General features: G+C 37.2%; 1 protein-coding gene and 1 long non-coding RNA gene across 15 annotated transcripts in view; one reads left to right on the top strand and one right to left on the bottom strand.

Annotated features, from left to right (window-relative positions):
• MACROD2 (mono-ADP ribosylhydrolase 2) overlaps nt 1–21,290 on the bottom strand; it is a 2,047,165-nt gene that overhangs the window by 63,075 nt on the left and 1,962,800 nt on the right. For 7 of the 13 annotated variants that reach the window (XM_024352108.3, XM_024352106.3, XM_024352107.3 and 4 more), the window contains 2 exons: nt 3,701–3,775; nt 3,344–3,436 (listed from right to left, as the gene is read on the bottom strand). In XM_024352108.3, the coding sequence (XP_024207876.1) occupies nt 3,344–3,436; nt 3,701–3,775 (168 nt within the window). Of the gene's footprint in view, nt 1–3,343; nt 3,437–3,700; nt 3,776–14,306; nt 14,388–21,290 lie in introns of all 13 variants that reach the window. The other 6 variants (XM_063803019.1, XM_063803020.1, XM_063803021.1 and 3 more) reach the window with 1 other exon arrangement.
• The window catches only part of LOC134809177 (uncharacterized), a 101,173-nt gene continuing 84,443 nt past the window's right edge, over nt 4,561–21,290 (top strand). For both annotated transcript variants that reach the window (XR_010154261.1, XR_010154260.1), the window contains exon 1: nt 4,561–4,991. This is a non-coding gene — a long non-coding RNA (uncharacterized LOC134809177). The remainder of the gene's footprint in view (nt 4,992–21,290) is intronic.

The raw sequence follows: 21,290 nt of genomic DNA, 5'->3' as shown, positions 1-21,290 counted from the left end.
AAATGTATTCATTCTGTTTAACACTTAGAGAAAAAAATATCCAATATATATCATAATAAAACATATGAAAATTTTGTGAAATAATAACTCGATGTTGATATAGTTAAGATTTTATGTCAAATATTTCTAAATTTGCCCACATAACAAATGTAAGAAAGATGTTTTAATGCTGACTTTATATTTTATACTAAAACATGAGATCCTTTTCAGAGGAGATCTTCTATAATATTACTTTCCTATTTGGTTATTAACCTAAATGACGTTATTCGACTGGATTTCATATGTGTTGCAGGTCCTGCTGGGAAATCATAAAACTGGGCTCATTTAGGAAGAGGCAACGCGGCTATATCAGAAAAGCTGCCATATGTGAAACCTCACTTTCTGCCTGTTGAAATTTTTGTATTTCAGGTCTCCCAGGGACATGTCCACTGTGCTATTGTGTAATTTTATCAGCATGAACTTCTGCTGAATATTTTTCCTTCTTTTCAAAATCCATATTTTAGTAGAACTAACTTCAAAACTTAATGTTGCAACATCTGTGCCCATATACCTGGGAGCCATAGAAGATGTATCCTGAAGATTATCTACATTTTCTAATCTTATAAAATGCTACAAAAAGAGAGAAAAAGGTTATATATTTTTCCTGGTCTGGATTTTTTTTTTTTTAAAGGAATCACTTTCTGCCTCCTTAAAAGCAGTCTTAAAATAAAAGAGAAGGAATACTTCTAAAGCTATAAAGAATATCTTTACAAATGTAATAAAATACTCATTTGTTTTGTTTACAGATAATTCTTAATACATATGTACAACTTTCCATTAAGACACTATGTTGTGAATACAAAATCTGGAGCTATAGCCTCGAAATGTTTTCAAAGAAGACTTTTTAATAACTAAATAAAAAGAAAGTAAAGTAAAAAAAATTGCTACTTTGAATTTATTTACTACTTTTCTTTTGTGGATCTATCAACAGCTCAATGGTTTCTTTTTTTAAAAAATAGGAGTTATGGTTGTATTTATTTCTCAAATGGAAGATTGAGATACTGACAAACAAGAAAGTGTTTATGAATGGAGAGAAATGCCTTCCACCTGGCTTCCTTCTATTAGTTGTTTTATCTCTTTAGAATAAAATACGCAGCAATGTAAAGAGTTTAGAGCATATCAAAACTGCTGGCCTGAGATGGTGCTGCCAACCAAATGGATAGAACCAGTTGTTGTTGTTGAAGGATAATGTAAAATATGTGACTTTCTACAGATTCAAAATAGTGAAGAAGGATGATAAATGGACTTGGGGAAATCACATGTGGATTTTCTTGACTTTGTCATCAATGTATCAAATTATGATAAATACTAAATACTTATGGAGTGCATTCTATGTGTCATGCATTGTTTTAATTGCTTTGCACATTCTACTTATTAAATTTTCACCATAACTATATGTGACAGGTACTTTTGCCATCATCATCTTACAGATGAAGAACCTGAAGCAGATAGGTTAAGTAACTTGTCCAAAGTCACCCAGCTTGTCAATGGTGGAGCAGAGCTACTGCAGAGTGCTATGAATCTACATTGCCTCCTTTTCCTATGAGTACTTTTCACTTGGATGCAAAGTATAAGATGACAAATGTGATGCACTTAAAATTATTTCAAATTTAAACACCAGAAATATTCAGGGCAGGGCCAAGTGAAATATCTATGATAAAGATGGGAAGAGAAAATGTGGTTAATTCAAGACTACCAGCATTAGTCATCTTACAGTGAAAAGTCAAATTTTAATAAAGAAATTCAACCTCATCGTTGCTAAAAGCAAGTAGCAGAATTTCACCTTGCTTTTTTCCCACATGCTATTCCACCATTATCAGAAAAAGATTGGCATATTTACAAGGAAGAAAGGAAAGGTGGGTATTTAATTCTTCAGTCATCAGAGTAGTGTTCAATGCTTGGGAAGGCTCTGGGAGAAGGGAAACATGTCAATGTGCCGAATGCCAGCTTTTTTCTTACAGGTCAAGTCAAAAGAGGAAAACGTACAGCTGTTTGATTTTCCTCTTTACCACTTGCATTTCTTGAAATGCAATAAACAGAGCAAACAATTTCTGCTACAGAGAAATTAAGCTAACACGCACAGCATTGTCTATTTTACATTTTTAAACTACAATTGAAGAGAGCAATACCATATATCTGATTATGAGTAAGGGTTGTATCAATTCTCAGTTATCAATATTAGACATGAAATAACTTTGAATATACCCTTTATTTGACTTGACAGGAATGTGGAGTCGTGAGTCTGAACTAGGATTTGCAATAGAGAAAAGCTTATTAGAGGCATAGACATGGAAGAATATTGTACTGTAAATGCAGTCAACATTTTAAAAGTGTCAAAATCTCTAACATGGTTTAGCAATTAAACTGTCAATGCCCCTGCCAAGAAGAGTTCATAATTTGGAAGCTGTAGTTGCTATTGACCTGATTTTACAATTGAGATCATGTCTGAGTTTTAATTTGGAAACAAAATTGATCACTGTGTTCTATAAACAAGGCCTGTCAAGTTATTACTCTGCAACTGCTTTGAAAATACATATTTATTTAAGAGCAGTATGATTTATGATATACTGTAACAAAAATTATTTTATTAGCTTCTTTTAAGAGATTGCTTTATATTTAAAAATTGAATTCTTTAAGTTCTTCAGTTAACACTAAATTAATCAGAATAGTTTTTTTAAACACATTTTTTAAAATATTTCCATCTTCACTCCAATACATTGGCTTTTTGCCCCAAATGCTGCTTTAATATTTAAGGAGTGTTCATTCCTCTTGAGTTTTCAGAAATCATTATAATGCTCACTTTTTTTAAAACAGTATTCAATATGATTGCATCCTAATATTAGCAAGCAAGATTGCAATTTAGGTTCATATAACATGCATATTTTACATAAATTGTTTCTTTCATCACTACTATACTAAGGAAGACAGATGAAATCAATACAAAAAGGCCAGTCTATTTGCTCTAAAGCCATTTCAGATTTTGTATGAACTTTATCCCTCTAGTCCATAGTTTTGATTTCTTATAGGCTTTCTCAATACTGTAATTTTAAAAATTTAAATTGAATCTAAATGAATAACAAAAACATCTTTATGCTATATGTAATTGCTATAAGTCTTCCGAGTATTTTCTTTTGCTACTTCTAGATTTTACTCTACTTTCAAACGGAGATTTGGGGTTAAGGAAATGTTCGTTTTCCCCCTTTACAAACTGTAATTGCATGAGAATAACTTTGATGGTTGAATTCTAGGCAGGAATCCAAAGAAACTCTCCATTCTTGATGGGTTAATTTAAGAGCAGTCCTACCTTTTTCACCTTCTTTTTCTTCTTGGTCATCTGTTAATGGAATCACTTCTGGTTGCTCCACAATCACGGCATCTTCTTGGTTTGATGAAAGTTCTAAATAGAATGAGACAGACGGACACTCAGGGTTGTTTTAGTTGGAATCATTGAGAGAATACTGTGACTATGGTATAGAAAGTTAGAGTTCTTTTTTCCCCCTTCAAGTTTCAATAGGTACACCAAGTTGAACACTACTGCTATCCTCCAGTAATCGTTGCCTAAAACACACACACATACCACACACACACACAGGTATATATAGAAGTCATGATTCATAGTTTCATCTCATTCTCTGATAACAATATATTTTGGTTTCAGTACCTTCTGTTTCCATATATGAGCTCTGCGATTCTGTTTCAATTTTTATTTCATTCTTCGTTGAATCATTCTCTTGTCCTGTTCAAAACAGTGATTGAAAAATAAAAGAAATGTGATATGCATGACCGTAGCTTTATTCCTGACCTTCAGAAACCATGCTTTAATCATGCATGGAGAGATAGAGAACAGTTTTGAAACCAAAGGGCAAAGATACAATTTTTCTAATCATCAGATTTATATCAATTATTTTCTGAGAAATATCCTGATAATTTAGGAAAAAATCTTTTTTTTGGAAACTGATGCGAAATTGGCATACTTACTTAGCTTATGAATGCACAGGATATGGATAGAGGACACAACCTGGAAATTTTCAAATTTTACAATAATTTCTGGGCTGTATGGGTTAACTACATTTAATTTCCTTTTAAGATACAAATATTTCCCATAGTGAGGATTCCTAGAAAATGAAAACACTACTTGCACTTTCATTTTTCCATCAACAGAGCATAAAAAACTTGAGTAATGTGGGCACAAGGGAACTGGGGGGATAACAGCTCTGAGGGAAGAGAGAGACCCTCTCATATTGCTTTATATTGTTTTATACTCAGTACCTGTTTTAAGAGAAAAACAAGGAAGTAAAACCAAAGACAGGCAGCCTGGCGCCAGGCCCGAAACCAGGCCTAGGCCTGCCTGGCCTAAACCCAGTAGTTAAAAATCAACTCATAACTTAGAAACCGATGTTATTCATAGATTCCAGACATTGTATAGAAGAACACTGAAACTCCCTGCCCTGTTCTGTTTCACTCTGACCACCGGTGCATGCAGCCCCTGTCACGTACCCCCTGCTTGCTCAATCACGACCCTTTCATGTGAAATCTTTAGTGCTGTAAGCCCTTAAAAGGGACAGAAATTGTGCATTTGGGGAGCTCGGATTTTAAGGCAGTAGCTTGCCAATGCTCCCAGCTGAATAAAGCCCTTCCTTCTACAACTCGGTGTCTGAGAAGTTTTGTCTGTGGCTCATCCTGCTACATTTCTTGATTCCCTGACGGAGAAACGAGGTAACTGACGGACAGCTGAGGCAGCCCCTTAGGCGGCTTAGGCCTGCCCTATGGAGCATCCTGTGGGGGACTCCGGCCAGTCTGAGTGACAGGATCCAAAGAGCACTCCCGGGTAGGAAATTGCCGCAGTGGAACGCCTTGCCAGAGCAGCGCGTAGCAGGCCCCCGTGGAGGATTAACACAGTGGCTGAACAATGGGAAGGAACTGGCACTTGGAGTCCGGACATCTGAAACTTGGTAAGACTAGTCTTTGGAACTTGCCCCACTCCATCTGAGTGGAAGAGTGGCCTGATCACCCATGGTGTGCCTGCATTGGCACTTTTGTTCTGGTTTTGACTTGACTTGAATTGCTAGATACTTTGGTTTTGGTTTTGACTTGTCTTGAATCTTTTGGAACTCGGATTTTGAATTTCGTGATTTTGGTTTACTATAAATGGTAAAAGTGTGTGTGTGCCCTCCATACCCGTTCTTTGTCTTGTGGTGAGTGTGTGTGGTGTGAGCATGGTATTTTTGTCTCAGGAAAAAAAAAACAAAAACAGGTCCGGTGTAAGTAAGCCCACCCTACTAGGAACTATGTTAAAAAATTTCAAGAAAGAATTTAAAGGAGATTACGGTGTTACTGTGACACCAGGAAAACTTAGAACTTTGTGTGAAATAGACTGGCCAGCATTAGAGGTAGGTTGGCCATCAGAAGGAAGCCTGGACAGGTCCCTTGTTTCAAAAGTATGGCACAAGGTAACCTGTAAGCCAAGGCACCCAGGCCAGTTTCCGTACATAGACAGTTACAGCTAGTTTTAGACCCCCTTCCCCCCAACAGCAGTTAAGAGAACAGCAGCATAAGTGGCTGGCAGAGGCAAGGAAAGACCAGCAGAGAGAAAAAGAGGCCATCTATACCAATTCTAAGTTAATTCAGACTAAACAAGGTCTTATTAATAGCAAAGGATAATTGAAATCCCAAACTTACAAGGTTTTCAACAAAAGTGAAGTTTGCTAAAAGTTAACAGTGTAACATGTATTATAGAAACTTCTAATCTTGTGGCCTTAGACAGTCTAGTCCAAAGACATAAAGAAAGTTCGCTTTAAAAAAAAAGGGGGGGGGGAGGCAAAATTTATGTAAAAAGAGTGTTGTTATATAGTAAATTCTTGTCCTGAAATAAATTAACTAGGTGTTTAAAGAAAAAAATGTAATAAGTCAAAAAGTTAAGACATGTTGAAAAATTGTCTGCAAAAGTCGTGAAAGAAAAAATGTTATAAAAAAATTTATGCAAAAAATGTTGTAGATTCTGGATATTAGCCCTTTGTCAGATGAGTAGGTTGCGAAAATTTTCTCCCATGTTGTAGGTTGCCTATTCACTCTGATGGTAGTTTCTTTTGCTGTGCAGAAGCTCTTTAGTTTAATTAGATCCCATTTGTCAATTTTGGCTTTTGTTGCCATTGCTTTTGGTGTTTTGGATATGAAGTCCTTGCCCACGCCTATGTCCTGAATGGTAATGCCTAGGTTTTCTTCTAGGGTTTTTATGGTTTTAGGTCTAACGTTTAAATCTTTAATCCATCTTGAATTGATTTTTATATAAGGTGTAAGGAAGGGATCCAGTTTCAGCTTTCTACATATGGCTAGCCAGTTTTCCCAGCACCATTTATTAAATAGGGAATCCTTTCCCCATTGCTTGTTTTTCTCAGGTTTGTCAAAGATCAGATAGTTGTAGGTAAGAATCTACAGTGAACTCAAACAAATTTACAAGAAAAAAACAAACAACCCCATCAAAAAGTGGGCGAAGGACATGAACAGGCACTTCTCAAAAGAAGACATTTACGCAGCCAAAAAACACATGAAAAAATGCTCATCATCACTGGCCATCAGAGAAATGCAAATCAAAACCACTATGAGATATCATCTCACACCAGTTAGAATGGCAATCATTAAAAAGTCAGGAAACAACAGGTGCTGGAGAGGATGTGGAGAAATAGGAACACTTTTACACTGTTGGTGGGACTGTAAACTAGTTCAACCATTGTGGAAGTCAGTGTGGCGATTCCTCAGGGATCTAGAATTAGAAATACCATTTGACCCAGCCATCCCATTACTGGGTATATACCCAAATGACTATAAATCATGCTGCTATAAAGACACATGCACACGTATGTTTATTGCGGCATTATTCACAATAGCAAAGACTTGGAACCAACCCAAATGTCCAACAATGATAGACTGGATTAAGAAAATGTGGCACATATACACCATGGAATACTATGCAGCCATAAAAAATGATGAGTTCATATCCTTTGTAGGGACATGGATGAAATTGGAAACCATCATTCTCAGTAAACTATCGCAAGAACAAAAAACCAAACACCGCATATTCTCACTCATAGGTGGGAATTGAACAATGAGATCACATGGACACAGGAAGGGGAATATCATACTCTGGGGACTGTGGTGGGGAGGGGGGAGGGGGGAGGGATAGCATTGGGAGATATACCTAATGCTAGATGACGAGTTGGTGGGTGCAGCGCACCAGCATGGCACATGTATACATATGTAACTAACCTGCACAATGTGCACATGTACCCTAAAACTTAAAGTATAATTAAAAAAAAAAAAAAAAAAAATTTTCAATAGAAAAAAAAAAAAAAAAGTTGTATAATTTAAAAGTAATAAGGCCTCCTGAGTACCATTAAAGAAAGAGTTTATGTGCAAGGTGTATAAGAAAAGTAAAATATACCTTTAGTAAAAAAATTATAAAAGGACATAAAAATGTGGATTTTTACCTACATTAAAAAGTTAAAAAAAAATTGTTTTAAAAATTTAAGCAAGTTTTAAAACGTTAATTGTAAAGAAAATTCTGTGTGTAAACATATTAGCTAAAGTTAAAAAGATATCACCCAGTTTTTCTGTGAACTGGACATTAAAGTAAAAATGCGACAGGTTTTTCTTAAAGCATCAACCTGCTCTTTAACAAAAATTATAAAAAGTTAAAAAAAGTCTATAAAATCTTACCTTATGGTCAAACATAAAAAATTAGATAAATATGTCTACAAGGTTTTATTAAAATTAAGTTTAACATTAATAACACACTAATATAAAAGTAAAATTTAACTTATCTACTATAAAAATCATACAAGAAACATTATTAAATATAAAATAGTATTTAGCTTTCTTTAGTCTAAAAACTAATAAAACTAGGTGTTAAAGGAAACATTCATTTTACTAAAGGATCATAGAAGTTAAAGACTTAAAACAAACTTTGGCAATTAAGACAGCATACCAAGAATGCAAATGCCTGGTTGAAATGGATCAAATATTCCATCTGCACATTAAACAAAAGCAATTGTTATGATTGTGCACATGGCAGGCCAGAGGCCCTAATTGTCCCCCTTCCACTAAGGTGGTCCTCCAGTCGACCAGGCGTAGGCTGCGTGGTAGCTCTTTTCCGAAATTCTACAGCCTGGAGTAATAAATCATGCCAAGCTCTCTCTGCTATATCCCAAAGTCCCTGCAGGTCAGCACCTGAGGTCCATCCAGCTTCTGTCTCCCAACACTAAGTTCACTTTGTGTCTCTCACAGCAAGGAGGAGACTTAGCATTCCTTGGAGACCTGAAGGGATGCAGTAAGCTTAAGAATTTTCAAGAGCTTATCAATCAGTCAGCCGTTGTTCATCCCCAAGCAGATGTGTGGTGGTATTGTGGTGGACCTTTACTGGGCACTCTGCTGAATAACTAGAGTGGCACTTGTGCTTTAGTCCATTTGGCTGTCCCTTTCACCCTGGCATTTCATCAACCAGAGGAAAAACAAAAAATAAGACATCGTAAAGCCAGAGAAGCCCCTTATAGGTCTTTCAACTCTCACATCTATTTAGATGTAACTGGAGCCCCACAAGGAATACCAGATCAATTTAAAGCTTGAAATCAAATAGTTACAGGATTTAAGTCAATATTTTAGTAGATGACAGTCAATAAAAATGTAGATTAGATAAACTACATCTATTACAACCAACAGCAACGAGCTTTTCATGAGTTAAAAAGAATAACTCATGTTGGCCCCAGCCCTGAGGCTACCTGACCTGACAAAACTCTTTACACTCTATATGTCAGAAAGAGAAAAAATGGCAGTTGAAGTTTTAACCCAGACTGTAAGGCCCTGGCCAAGGCCAGTGGCCTATCTCTCAAAACAACTAGACGAGGTTTCCAAAGGCTGGCCCCCATGTCCAAGCGCCCTGGTAGCAACAGCCCTGTTAGCACAAGAAGCAGATAAGCTAACTCTTAGGCAAAACCTAAACATAAAGTCCTGCCATGCTGTGGTGATTTTAATAAATACCAAAGGACACCATTAGCTAATGAATGCTAGACTAACTAGATACCAAAGCTTGCTCTGTAAAAATCCCCACATAACCATTGAAGTTTGCAACACCCTAACCCCGCCACCTTACTCCTGGTATCAGAGAGCCCAGTTTAACATAAACTGTGTAGAGGTGTTAGACTGAGTTTACTCTAGTAGGCCCAACCTCCAAGACCACCCTTAAACATCAGTAGACTAGGAGCTGTACGTGGATAGGAGCAGCTTCACCTACCCCTGCAAAGTGACTCTGAAAAAGACGACAAGCCCCGCTCCAGTCACACCCAGAAGCTGACTGGTCCACACATGGCTGAAGCATGAAGAAACTCATCGCAGGACTCATTTTCCTTAAAATTTAGACTTGTACAGTAAAGACTTCAACTGACCTTCCTCAGACTGAGAACTGTTCCCAGTATATACATCAAATCACTGAAGTGAGACAAAAGATTGCTACAGTCCTATTATTTTATAGTTATTATAAATGCCTAGGAACTCCAAAAAGAACCTGTTCGTACAATAACACTCAGCACAAAGTATGTAATCCAGGAAGTGACCTGCCCGATGTGTGCTATGACCCCTCTGAACCCCCCATGATCACAGTCTTTAAAGTAAGATTAAGGACTAGTCCTTTTCTAGGTGACACAAGTAAAGTAATAGCTAGAACAGAAGAAAGAGAGGTCCCCAAAAATGTAACCTTAAAATTTGACACTTGTGCTGCTATTGATAGTAAGCAGCATAGAATAAGATGCGGTTCTCTAGATGAGGGGAAAAAAATTACACAGCAAAAAAAAAAGTATGTCTGTCAAGAATCACATTTGTGTAAAATGTGTCAATACTGGTCTTGTGTCATTTAGGCTACTTGAAAAGAAGATTAAAAAGATCCTGTTAGGCTTCAAAAAAGAAAAGTCAGCCCCTCCTGCACGAGTGAGAACTGTAACCCTTTAGAATTAGTCATCACAAACCCCTCAGACCCAAAATAAAATTAAAAAAACAATATGTATCATTAGGCATTGATAGAAAAAGACTAGACCCTAGCGTAAACAACCTAATAAGAAAGGAGGTTCAAAGACGCTCTCCAGAACCAGTATTTCAGACTTTCTATGATGAACTAAATGTGCCAGTACCTAAGATTCCAGGAAAGACTAAAAATTTGTTTTTTGCAATTAGCTGAGCATGTAGCCCAGTCTCTAAATGTCACTTCATGTTATGTTTGTAGAAAAACTGTAATAAGAGATCAATGGCCATAAGAAGCCTGAGAATTAGTGCCTACAGACCCAGTTCCTGATGGATTCTCGGCCCAAAAGAATCACCCTGATCATTTCTAAGTTCTAAAAGTCTCAATTATTGCATAGCTTAAAAAAAACAAAAACAAAAACAAAAAACAGGAAAATAATTCACTCATTCTGTAAGATGACTTAGTTGTCTAAAGCAAAAACTGTATAATGATACTGCAAAAAACAGTTACATGGTGGAGTTCCAATTACACAGAAAGAGATCTATTCAGTAAATTTCCAAGGTTGCAGACTATCTAGGCCCACCCAGAATTCCACCAGGACTAGCCTGACCCTACCAGGTTATACTGGATATGTAGACATAGAGCCTATGCTAAGGTGCCTGACCAGTGGACAGGTAGTTGTGTTATTGGCACCATTAAACCATCTTTCTTTTTACTGCCCATAAAAACAGGCGAACTCCTAGGCATTCCCTGTCTATGCTTCCTGCAGAAAATGAAGCATAGCCATAAGTAATTAAAAAGATGATAAATGGCCCACTAAAAAAAAAATTATACAATACTATAGGCCTGCCACTTAGACACAAGATGGCTCATAGGAATACTGGACCCCCATTTACCTGCTCAACAGAATCATACGGTTGCAAGCTGTTTTAGAAATCATCACTAATAAAACCGGTCAAGCCTTTACTGTTGTGGCCCGGCAAAAAACTCAGATAAGAAATGCTATCTATCAAAATGGATTAGCTCTCAAGTACTTGCTAGCAGCTAAAAGAGAAGTCTATAAGAAATTTAACCTTACTAATTACTGTCTACACATAGATAATCAAAGGCAAGTAGTTAAAGACATAGTTAAAAATATGACAAAACTGACACATGTGCCTGTACAAGTGTAGCACAGATTCAACCCTAAAGCCATGTTTAGAAGGTGGTTCCCAGCACTAAGAGGACTTAAAACTCTTATAATAGGAGTTATAATAGTAATAAAAACCTGCTTACTGCTCCCTTATTTGCTACCTATGCTTCTTTAAATGATAAAAAATCTTCATCGCTACCTTAGTTCACCAAAATGCTTCAGCACAAGTGTACTGTATGAATCACTATCAATCTATTGAACAAAAAAAATAAGTAGCAAAAATAAGAGTGAGAACTCCCACTAAGAAAAAGTGAGAGTCTCAAAAGGGGGAAATGAGGGAAGAGAGAGACCCTCTCATATTGCTTTATATTGTTTTATACTCAGTACCTGTTTTAAGAAAAAAACAAGGAAGTAAAATCAAAGACAGGCAGCCCTGCACCAGGCCCGAAACCAGGCCTGGGCCTGCCTGGCCTAAACCCAGTAGTTAAAAATCAACTCATAACTTAGAAACCGATGTTATTCATAGATTCCAGACATTGTATAGAAGAATATTGTGAAACTCTCTGCCCTGTTCTGTTTCACTCTGACCACCGGTGCATGCAGCCCCTGTCACGTACCCCCTGCTTGCTCAATCACGACCCTTTCATGTGAAATCTTTAGTGTTGTGAGCCCTTAAAAGGGACAGAAATTGTGCATTCAGGGAGCTCGGATTTTAAGGCAGTAGCTTGTCGATGCTCCCAGCTGAATAAAGCCCTTCCTTCTACAACTTGGGGTCTGAGAAGTTTTGTCTGCGGCTCGTCCTGCTACAGTTCAACCATTCTCTTAGGACACATACTAAATACAGCAAAGGTCAGGAGAGAATTCAGCCAACTCTTGATTACTTTTAGGTTGATTATCTAGTAATGGTTTTTCTTCCACACCCCTTGGCTTCTCCTCCTACCCTCCCCTGTAGCATTTAAAACATTTAAGTGCTCATTAAGAGAGGAAATTGAAATCTGGCCATTTTGCCTCGGGCTAATGAAAGATTTTGTGCTGAGGATACTTAACTATGGAATTTTTTAAAAAACATTCTAGAGCTAGGGTTGGTTATAGGTGCAAAGCAGATTCAGAGGAGCTTGGACTCTTTGCCTGAGTCCATCCCTGTGGTGGCATTATGGTTTCAACTTGTCTCTACTTCTTCCTAAAAGAGGATTATATTTCCCTGTCTGTGACAATGTGACACGCAGCAGCCCTTGTGGGACAAGAGTATGTTCCCACCACATTGACACAGGCCTGTTCATGTGACTTGTTTAGAAATGGCACTGGAACAGACATCATGTGTACTGCAACCAAGCAGAAGCCTTAAGATCCATTGTATGTTGCCTGCAGCTCTTTTGCTCCTAATAAACCATGTTCCTTCGTCTAGATCCTGAACGGAAAGCATGTGGAACACAGCCAACCCGGGCTAAGTAGAGACACAACCAGCCTTTGTTGTTGAGCCCCCAGTGAGACTGTTGGGGTTATTTGTTACTGCAGCAAAGCTGACTTATGTAACCCCTCATCTTACAGTTTCCTCTCTGATACAATTATTTTTAAACTGCCCATGATACGACTTCCCCTTGATTCATTCTCTGCTAGCATGACCTGGATAAGGGAAAAATTATGTTTTTTGTGTGATATCCACTCCTCCTGAGCTCAATTTTAATCAAAAGGATCCAATAAAATAATTAAAACTAAAGCATGTTTATCTATTTGATCATTGAATATAAAAACCTCAAGCTGTTTTTGATTATTTTCTTCCATCACTCCTGAAGTTTAATGAAATGCCATCTTTATGGTTCTGCAAAATATTTCGGTTTTCCCACTTTCTAGTCTCCTGCCTTCTTTCCTCATTTAGGGATATATCATCTGTCTCTTGGATCTTTCATTTTCTTCTCCTATATTCTATTTTGTGATTTGATAGCAGAAAGGCCTTTTAAAATTTGAACTTGATCAAGACCTTTCCACTTTTGAAAAAAGCCATTCATCCTCATTCTTCCCCATTGCCACTCAAAGTTGTAAGGTTAGCTGAGAGAAAGAACGAGAGAGAGAGAGAGAGAGAGAGACCCAAGGTCAGGCGAGTAAGTTTATTAGCCTGCCCGGCTGCTCCACCACAGTCAGCGGAGGCAGCCCTGAGCTTACAAAATGAGGGGTTTATATGGTGGAGAGAGACCCTGGGGTTCTTTGTCGGTTAACTTTACCACATATCATCTCGTGACCAGCTTACAATATAGGAATTTACAAGAAGGTGTAACTTAGGTTTATCCATGTTTCTCATGACCTCCCCCATGCCACCCGGAGGGCTGTAAGCAAGTCTGGCGACCTTGCTGTAGTGCCTAGATAAGGGTCCAGGAATGCAGCTGCAGAGTATTCGGAGTAAGGGTCAGCTGCATTGTTTTGGGGGAGGGGGGTGGTCCTGGGGCAGCTTGTCCCTAACAAAAGTATGGTCCATGGACAAGCAACACTGGAATTACCTGGGAGCTTTTCAAAAATGCAGAATTTCAGGCCTCATCACAGACCTACAGAATCAGAGCCTGCATTGTATAACAAGATGTCCATGTGATTTGCATGCAAGTTAAACCTTGAGAAGCACTGGCCTAGAAGATGTAAGTGAATCTGCAAATTATTGATCCCATAAAAATGCCAGACTGTCCCTAGACACTTCACACGTAATCTCTAATCATCACATTACCTCTGGAAAGTAAGTGCTGTGATCTCAGTTCTGCTTTCAAGAATCATAACCAGCTCTACCTGACTACAATCCCTCTTTTCTTTTTGTTTTGCCTGGAAATGTCTTTATTTTGCTTTTTAGCTTTTAAAATTGAGATCTACTTGCATATAGTAAAATGTACAAACCTTAAGTGTATATCTTTATGACTCTTTAGATATATACACATGAATTTTCCTAATTACCATCCAGATCCTGATCACACCGTGATGTAGTTGTGTCTGTGTTTGTCTCTCTTCCCAGATTAAGAGAGAAATTTTGTTTTATTCATATTTTCCTGCCCAGCACCCATTTAATAAGAAGTCATCAATCAATGTCTATTTAATTGGACCTGTATTAGAGTACTCATCAAGGTCTGTAAATAGTTATTAAGGACTATAACTTACTTTCTCTTGCATCCTTTAACAACAAGGTAAAGTCTTGTATGCTACTAAGCACTCCACACATTATATTTGTTGCAGAGAACCCTGGAATGGGAATAAAGATAACTGGATGTTTTAGGCAAATCACAACCTCTTTGACCTTTAATTTCATCATCTATTGAAAAGAAAAAAGGCTGTGGAATGAGATAATCTCCTAGGTTCATAGCTATGTCTTCAGATGAAGTTTCCAGTCACATTGACGTTTGTTTATTGGGTGGATGATACTGAGAGGGAACCTTCACTGTTTGTTTATTGAGTGAGCTTCATTCTCTATCACTGTTGCTATAGGGAACTGGCCATTGCACCTAATCATCGCACCAGGTCATTGCAAGGACCTTTAACTTACTATTTGTGATCTGGCTTCGTCTATATCATGAAGGGAAAGAGTAGAGCATCCAGAGAGGGGAAAAGGCCAAAATCTGTATTCCTGTGTGTCCCCTGGTCCCAGTGCTCCACTTGATAAATTTTCAGAGGAATTCAATCAAGAATGAGCAGGTCCCCATTTAATAGAGCCTGGGGCACTGCTGAAAAGGTGGGCCTGCTTGAGGTGGCAACCTGAGTCTGTTGATGAACACCAGGGAATTTCTGTGACTTGTAAGGCTTGACCCTTCACTTTGAGGATAAAGTGCTATTTCAAATATCTCTTGGAATATTTCTCTTCCTTGCCCTCTAAACCTGTCTCTACTCTTGATCTGTTTCACCTGTGTGCTTTACATATTTTGACAATCTTTTCTTGAAATAGAATTTTTTTTCTCATTTTTCTTAAATAAAGTTAATTAAAAATGGGGGAAGAAACAAAACAAGGTGTCCAGCTTTGAAAACGAGGCAGGCTTTGGCGTATTGCACAAAGACAAGGTACGCCTGACTGCCTTGCCCTGCACCCAGGCCTGCTGTGTGTTAATGACTCCTCCCAGGGCTTCCAGCCCATCTGCCTTTCTCCTCAGTGCATGCAGACCTTTCACATTCCATCCTGCTTTCTTGGCCCCATGGGGGCAAGCTTTATGTTTCCCTCTTCACATTCGGACTAGTTGAATTCTCCCCACTGTCCTCTGCCCTAATCCCGCCTGGCTGAGGAAACAAAAGAACACAAAGAATTCCACAATTTATGTATATATTTTTCATACAGTGAACTCAATCAGCCATACTTATGGGAGGGGACCATTAGAACAGATAATCCAAAAATCCATTCGCTTTTCTTTAGAAATAGATCACATGATTGTTTCTTGGAGCCTTGGTAATTAAGTTTGGCTCAAGCTAATGCTTTAGCTTTAATTAATTTGCATAAAAATTGGTCTGGGGACATCAGTCTAGAATGAAGCATTTCTAGGGGATAAACCTGAACTCACTTTGTAAATGGACTGTTTCTGAACAATAGCAACAACAATATAATTTTATTGCTTGCAGATTATTAGATGCTCAAGTTTTCTTAAGAACAAAGACTTTGTTTCTTTGATGCTTGTGTTGAAGAAATCATGTAAATTGTGTCTTTTTGTTAAACTTGAAAGTTGATTGCTGCTAATATTCAAAACTGTACTTTTATAAAAATTTCTAAAAATATAGCAGATTAAGAACAAAAGTTAAGCCTAGATTAGTGTGAATTTGATTATCTTCTAGACATCCTTGGTTTTCTCTTAGAGCCAATAAAACTTACTTTCCTATTGTAAGTTATTTTTAAAAATTATTTTTTGCCTTGTAGTTACAAAAGAAATGCAATTTCCTTATGGATACACTAAAAATGCATATAAGCATTGAGAATTGTGGATAATTTTATAACTAAGGGATAGCCAGTTTTAATATTGTGAGTTGTCATATTTCTCTTGTATGTGTGTATACACACATAGATGCAGACATATGCAAAAATATGTAAATATATCCTGGGATCAAAACATATTTACACTTTGAGTCCTGCTTTTTTATTTCATATTTTAGTAAGCATCATCCTGTCATTACAATTAATTTGGAAATCTCGTTTTTAAAAGATACATAATATTCCACGTTATGGGTGAGCTTTCAGGTGTTTACACTTTTTTTTTTTGCCATTAAACATCATATTGCAATGAACATTTCAGTAAATAAATATCTCCATACTCTGGGTGGGTGTTAGTTTAGAATAAATCTCTGAGGCATAATTTTTCCATCAAAGTATGAACATTCTACCTTTTATTAGGTTTTCCCAAAATTGCTGATGAGGAGGTTATGCCTTTCAGTCTCCCACTAATATTATGCGAGCGTGTTTGGAAACCCTATTTCCACTAATTTTGTGTATTTTCAACTCCACTTAATCTTATCTAGTTCAAAAAGAGAAGATACTATTTTATTTGCATTTATTTATATAATAAAGAGATAGGGCATCTCTTCATATTTATAATGACTGTATATCTTCTTTTGTGAATTATAGTGGAGTCGTTTGTCCATTTTGCTCTTAGATTGTTTATGTTTTTTCTTATTGGTTCACACACACTTTTTTTCAAATAAAAAAATTAGCTCTTTTATTGTCATTTAGGTGAGAATATTTTCCCACTAGTTTTCATTTTTAATTTCACTATAACCTTTACTTATTATCTCAACATTTATCTATTACAATTTTGTTATTTTCCTCTTTTATGCAATATACTGACATATGCACACACATTACAGATATGTGTATGCCTGCATTTCATAACATATGCATACCATCCTGTGTCTGCAAGTATGTGCTCACAGTTAAAAAAGCAGCCTGTAATTGTTTTATTTTGTTGTTTTTTAAAAATACTATTTTTGTAGAGTGGTTTTAGGTTTACAGCAAAATTGAGAGGATGGTACAGAGATATCCCATGTAACGCCTACTGAAGTCTATAACTTCCATTAAGGTTCACTCTTGGAACTGTACATTCTATGGGTTTTGGCAATGTATAATGAAATGTATCTACCATTACTGCCTTATACAGAGTATTTTCAATGCCCTAAAGATCCTCTGTACTCCTCCTATTCATCCCTCCCCACCCCCACAACTCCTGGCCACCACTGATCTTTTCATTGTGTCCATGGTTTTGCCTTTCCAGAATGTCATATAATTGGATTCATACAATATGTAGCCTTTTCACATTGGCTTTTTGCACTTAGTAATATGCATTTAAGATTCCTACATGTCTTTTCATGGTTTGATAGCTCATTTCTTTTTAGTGCTGAATAATAACCTTTGGTTCTTTTACTCTAGTATTTTTATAGTTTCATTTCTATGTTTCATCTCTGCTCCTTCTGGAATTTATGTTGGTGAAAGGAATGAGGTTGGGATTCAGTTTATTTTTCCAAATGGCCAACTAGTTGTTTTAATGCCATTGATTGAGTCATCTGTCTTTGAAATGTCAGCCAGAATATGTACTGAAATCCCAGATCTGCTTGGGTCTACTTCTAAACTCTTTCATCTGTTTCATTGATCAGCCTGTCCATTCCTATAGCAAGGACTACCCTGTTAAGCACATTTTTCAAACAGTCCATGTCATCCATAGTCTATTTGTTCTGTCATTGACTAATAATATTGTATCTGGGAACTCCTCATTGCATTTTCAACAAGTTTTTATTTGTATTGTATCTTGCCATATCATCTGACACATAAAGCCCCATCACTATTATAGTTCATCAGGAATTTAAATTGTTATCAATATCAAATAACCAACTCTTTGTCACTGGAGATTTTTTTGCTAGACTTTTAACCGAATAGATTGGTTCAAATAGAAGTAGTTCTTCATGATTTCTTTTGATGCTCCTTTCTCAAATATACATTTTTCTAACTTTATACTTTTAAAGCTTTACCTTTTTATTAAGTCAACCTGAGTGGCTTTTACACTTATTAAAGTGACCTAATTACACTTACTGTTATAACCATTTGCTTGTGTTTCTGTCATCTTATTTGATACATTAGGCTTTTGTTACACTGCTAGTTATTGTTATTATTTGCACTGGTGAGTATACTCTCGTGTGATCTCTTTGGGAAATTTAGAAAGTAAGGTATCTTCTTTTAATTTTATTATTATTTAATTCTATTTGTGATTATTGTACAATTTTTCAGAGATATTCTGAAAGGTAACATATTGTCAGTATCCATAACACTGGGATTTTTAGTTTTTGAGTGGTAGTTACGGAGTCAGGCTAATGTGCAACTCTTCCTTCTTCTAGCTGTAATCTAGTTTTACAACCTCTGCCATTGATGCTTCCTTTCTTTCCTCCTTTCTTCATTCCCTTCCTCATTTCCTCTTTTTCTTTCTTCCTCTTTTAGACAATTTTATAAAATTGCGACATATATATAGAAACACAGACAAAATATAGAGATCTCAATTAAATAACCAAATGCAAATACAAAAACTATATATTTTTATGATAACCATCCAGCCAGGCAGCCCCCTCATGGCCCCCTCCTGGCAGTATCTCCTCTCCAATCACCAAAGTTTAATCAAAACCCTGACTGTCACAGTGATCAGTACCTAGGTCTTCTTTATCATTTTATCACCTAAACAAGCCTTTCTAAATGTTAATTTTTTTCCTGCTTTTTGAACTTCATATATGAGATTATATAATAAATAATATATGCTTTCATACCTTCTCTAATATTACATTTGTGAGATTCATCATGTTTTTGCATGTCATTGTAGTTTCTAGTTTCCATTGGGACCTTTTATTTATCTTTTTTTTTCTTTTTTGACAGAGTCTTGCTCTGTCGCTCAGGCTGGAGTGCGACGGTGCTTTCTCAGCTCAGGAGGCTCATTGCAACCTCTGCCTCCTGGATTCAAGTGATTCTCCTGACTCAGCCTCCCAAGTAGCTGGGATAACAGGTGCCCACCACCATGCCTTGCTAATTTTTGTATTTTTAGTAGAGATGGGGTTTCACCATGTTGGCCAGGCTGGTCTCGAACTCCTGACCTCAAGTGATCTGCCCAACTCAGCCTTCCAAAGTGCTGGGATTACAGGCGTGAGCCACTGTGCCTGGCCTGATTTATCTTTATCTTTGTCTTCTATATGTAACTTGTCATTTTCCTCTGCTTGTTTTTCTGATTTTTCTCTTTATTGCTGGTGTCGAATAAATTGATTATGATGTACTTAGGTGTAATTTTCATTATGTTTCTTATGCTTTGGGGTCATAGAACTTCTTGCATATGTGGGTTCATAATTTCATCACATTGAAACATTTTAATCACTTTTACTTCAAATATTTTTTCTGTCCCTTCCTCCCACATTCACCCTCAGAGATTCACATTCATGTATATTGTAATTAGAACCACCCTTCAAGATGTCTCATAGCTCATGGATGCTCTTTTTTTTTCCCCTCAGTCACTTATTCTGTTTTCATTTGGATAGCTTCTATTGCTTCATCTTCAAATTCATTAATCTTTTCTTCTATAGTATCTAATCTGCCACTGTTCTCATCAAGTATAATTTTTAATTCAGGCACTGTGTTTTGAATTCCTTGAAATTCAATTTGGGTCTTTCTATAACTTCTTTGTCTCGAATTAACATGGTCAGTCCTAATTTTAATTTTGTAAATATGTGGAACAGACTTATAACAACTTTTAACATGCCCTTTCATATTAATTCTATCATCTGCATCATTTATGGGTTGAGTTCCATTCATCAACTTTTCTTTTCCTGTGCATCATACTTTCCTGCTTCCTGTCAAGAACTATGAAGACTCTGAGATTTTACCCTGCTTGAGCCACAATTCCATGGATGCTGACAGAAGACAAAGACTTCTGGGTCAAAGATAAAGGACAGTTTATTATTCAGAGAAATCACAGTAACCAGAGTATTAGTATCTGTTCTCTGAGTCCTGATTCCCACATGGTGCCATAGGTGGACCAGCTGATTCCTGCACACTCAGTGGGTGATATTATAGGGGAGGAATCTTGAACTTAGAGAATGTATTAGTCTATTTTCATGCTGCTATGAAGAAATACCCAAGACTAGGTAATTTATAAAGAAAAAGAGGTTTAATGGACTCACAGTTCCACATGGCTAGGGAGGCCTCATAATCATAGCAGAAGGCAAGGGAGGTGCAACCGCATGTCTTACATGGTGGCAGGCAAGAGAGTGTGTGCAGGGAAATTCCCCTTTATAAAACAATCAGATCTCATGAGACTTCTTCACTATCATGAGAACAGCATGGGAATGCCCACCCCTGTGATTCAATTACCTCCCACAGGGTCCCTCCCACAACACGTGGGGATTATGGGAGCTACAATTCAAGATGAGATTTGGGCGGGGACACAACCAAACCATATCAGAGAATCTCAAGATTCTCTGAACCTTTTGAAATGCACAATAAGTATGTATGCTCTTTAATTTGAAGAGAAACATGATCCTTTTCAAAGATACAAGCAGTGCCTCTGCTCACAAAACATGCAGAAATATGAAAGATGCATGGAGAGTTGTCTTGCAATAATTCTTTGCATGCCTGGTAATTTTGTTGATTTTACTTTGTTGGGTATGAGATATATTTATAATTTTTATAAATATTTTTGAGCTTCATTCTAAAATGCAGTTAAGTTACTCAGAAATATTCTGATCCTTTCAAGTCTCACTTTTAAGCTCTACTGGGGAGGACATGAGGAGCATTTAGTCTATTGCCTGTTTTGCTCCGCTACTAAGGCAAAAACCTTCAGAGTTCTTTATGAATGTTTAGGCTTTACAGTCTTGCTGGTGGGAACAGGCACTTCTTCTAGCCCTATGTAAGCTCCAGTTATCACTCTCTCAGATCTTTTCTAGTGTTCCTACCCAGTTGAAGACTGAGGAGTTCCTTCTGTAGACCTCTGAGCATTCCGTTTGTGGAGCTCTCTTCTCTGTAGAATGCTACCTTGCAAACGTTAGCTACCTTGGCCTCCCAGGACTCTCACTTCTGTCTCCTCAACGTGGAGAGTTTGCTGGGCTCTCCCTGGGTTCCTCCTCTCTGCACCACAGCTTGGAAACTCTCCAGGCAGC

Source organism: Pan troglodytes, chromosome 21 (assembly GCF_028858775.2).
Source record: "Pan troglodytes isolate AG18354 chromosome 21, NHGRI_mPanTro3-v2.0_pri, whole genome shotgun sequence".
Classification (NCBI taxonomy): domain Eukaryota; kingdom Metazoa; phylum Chordata; class Mammalia; order Primates; family Hominidae; genus Pan; species Pan troglodytes.
This window is presented reverse-complemented; position numbering and strand designations above follow the sequence as displayed.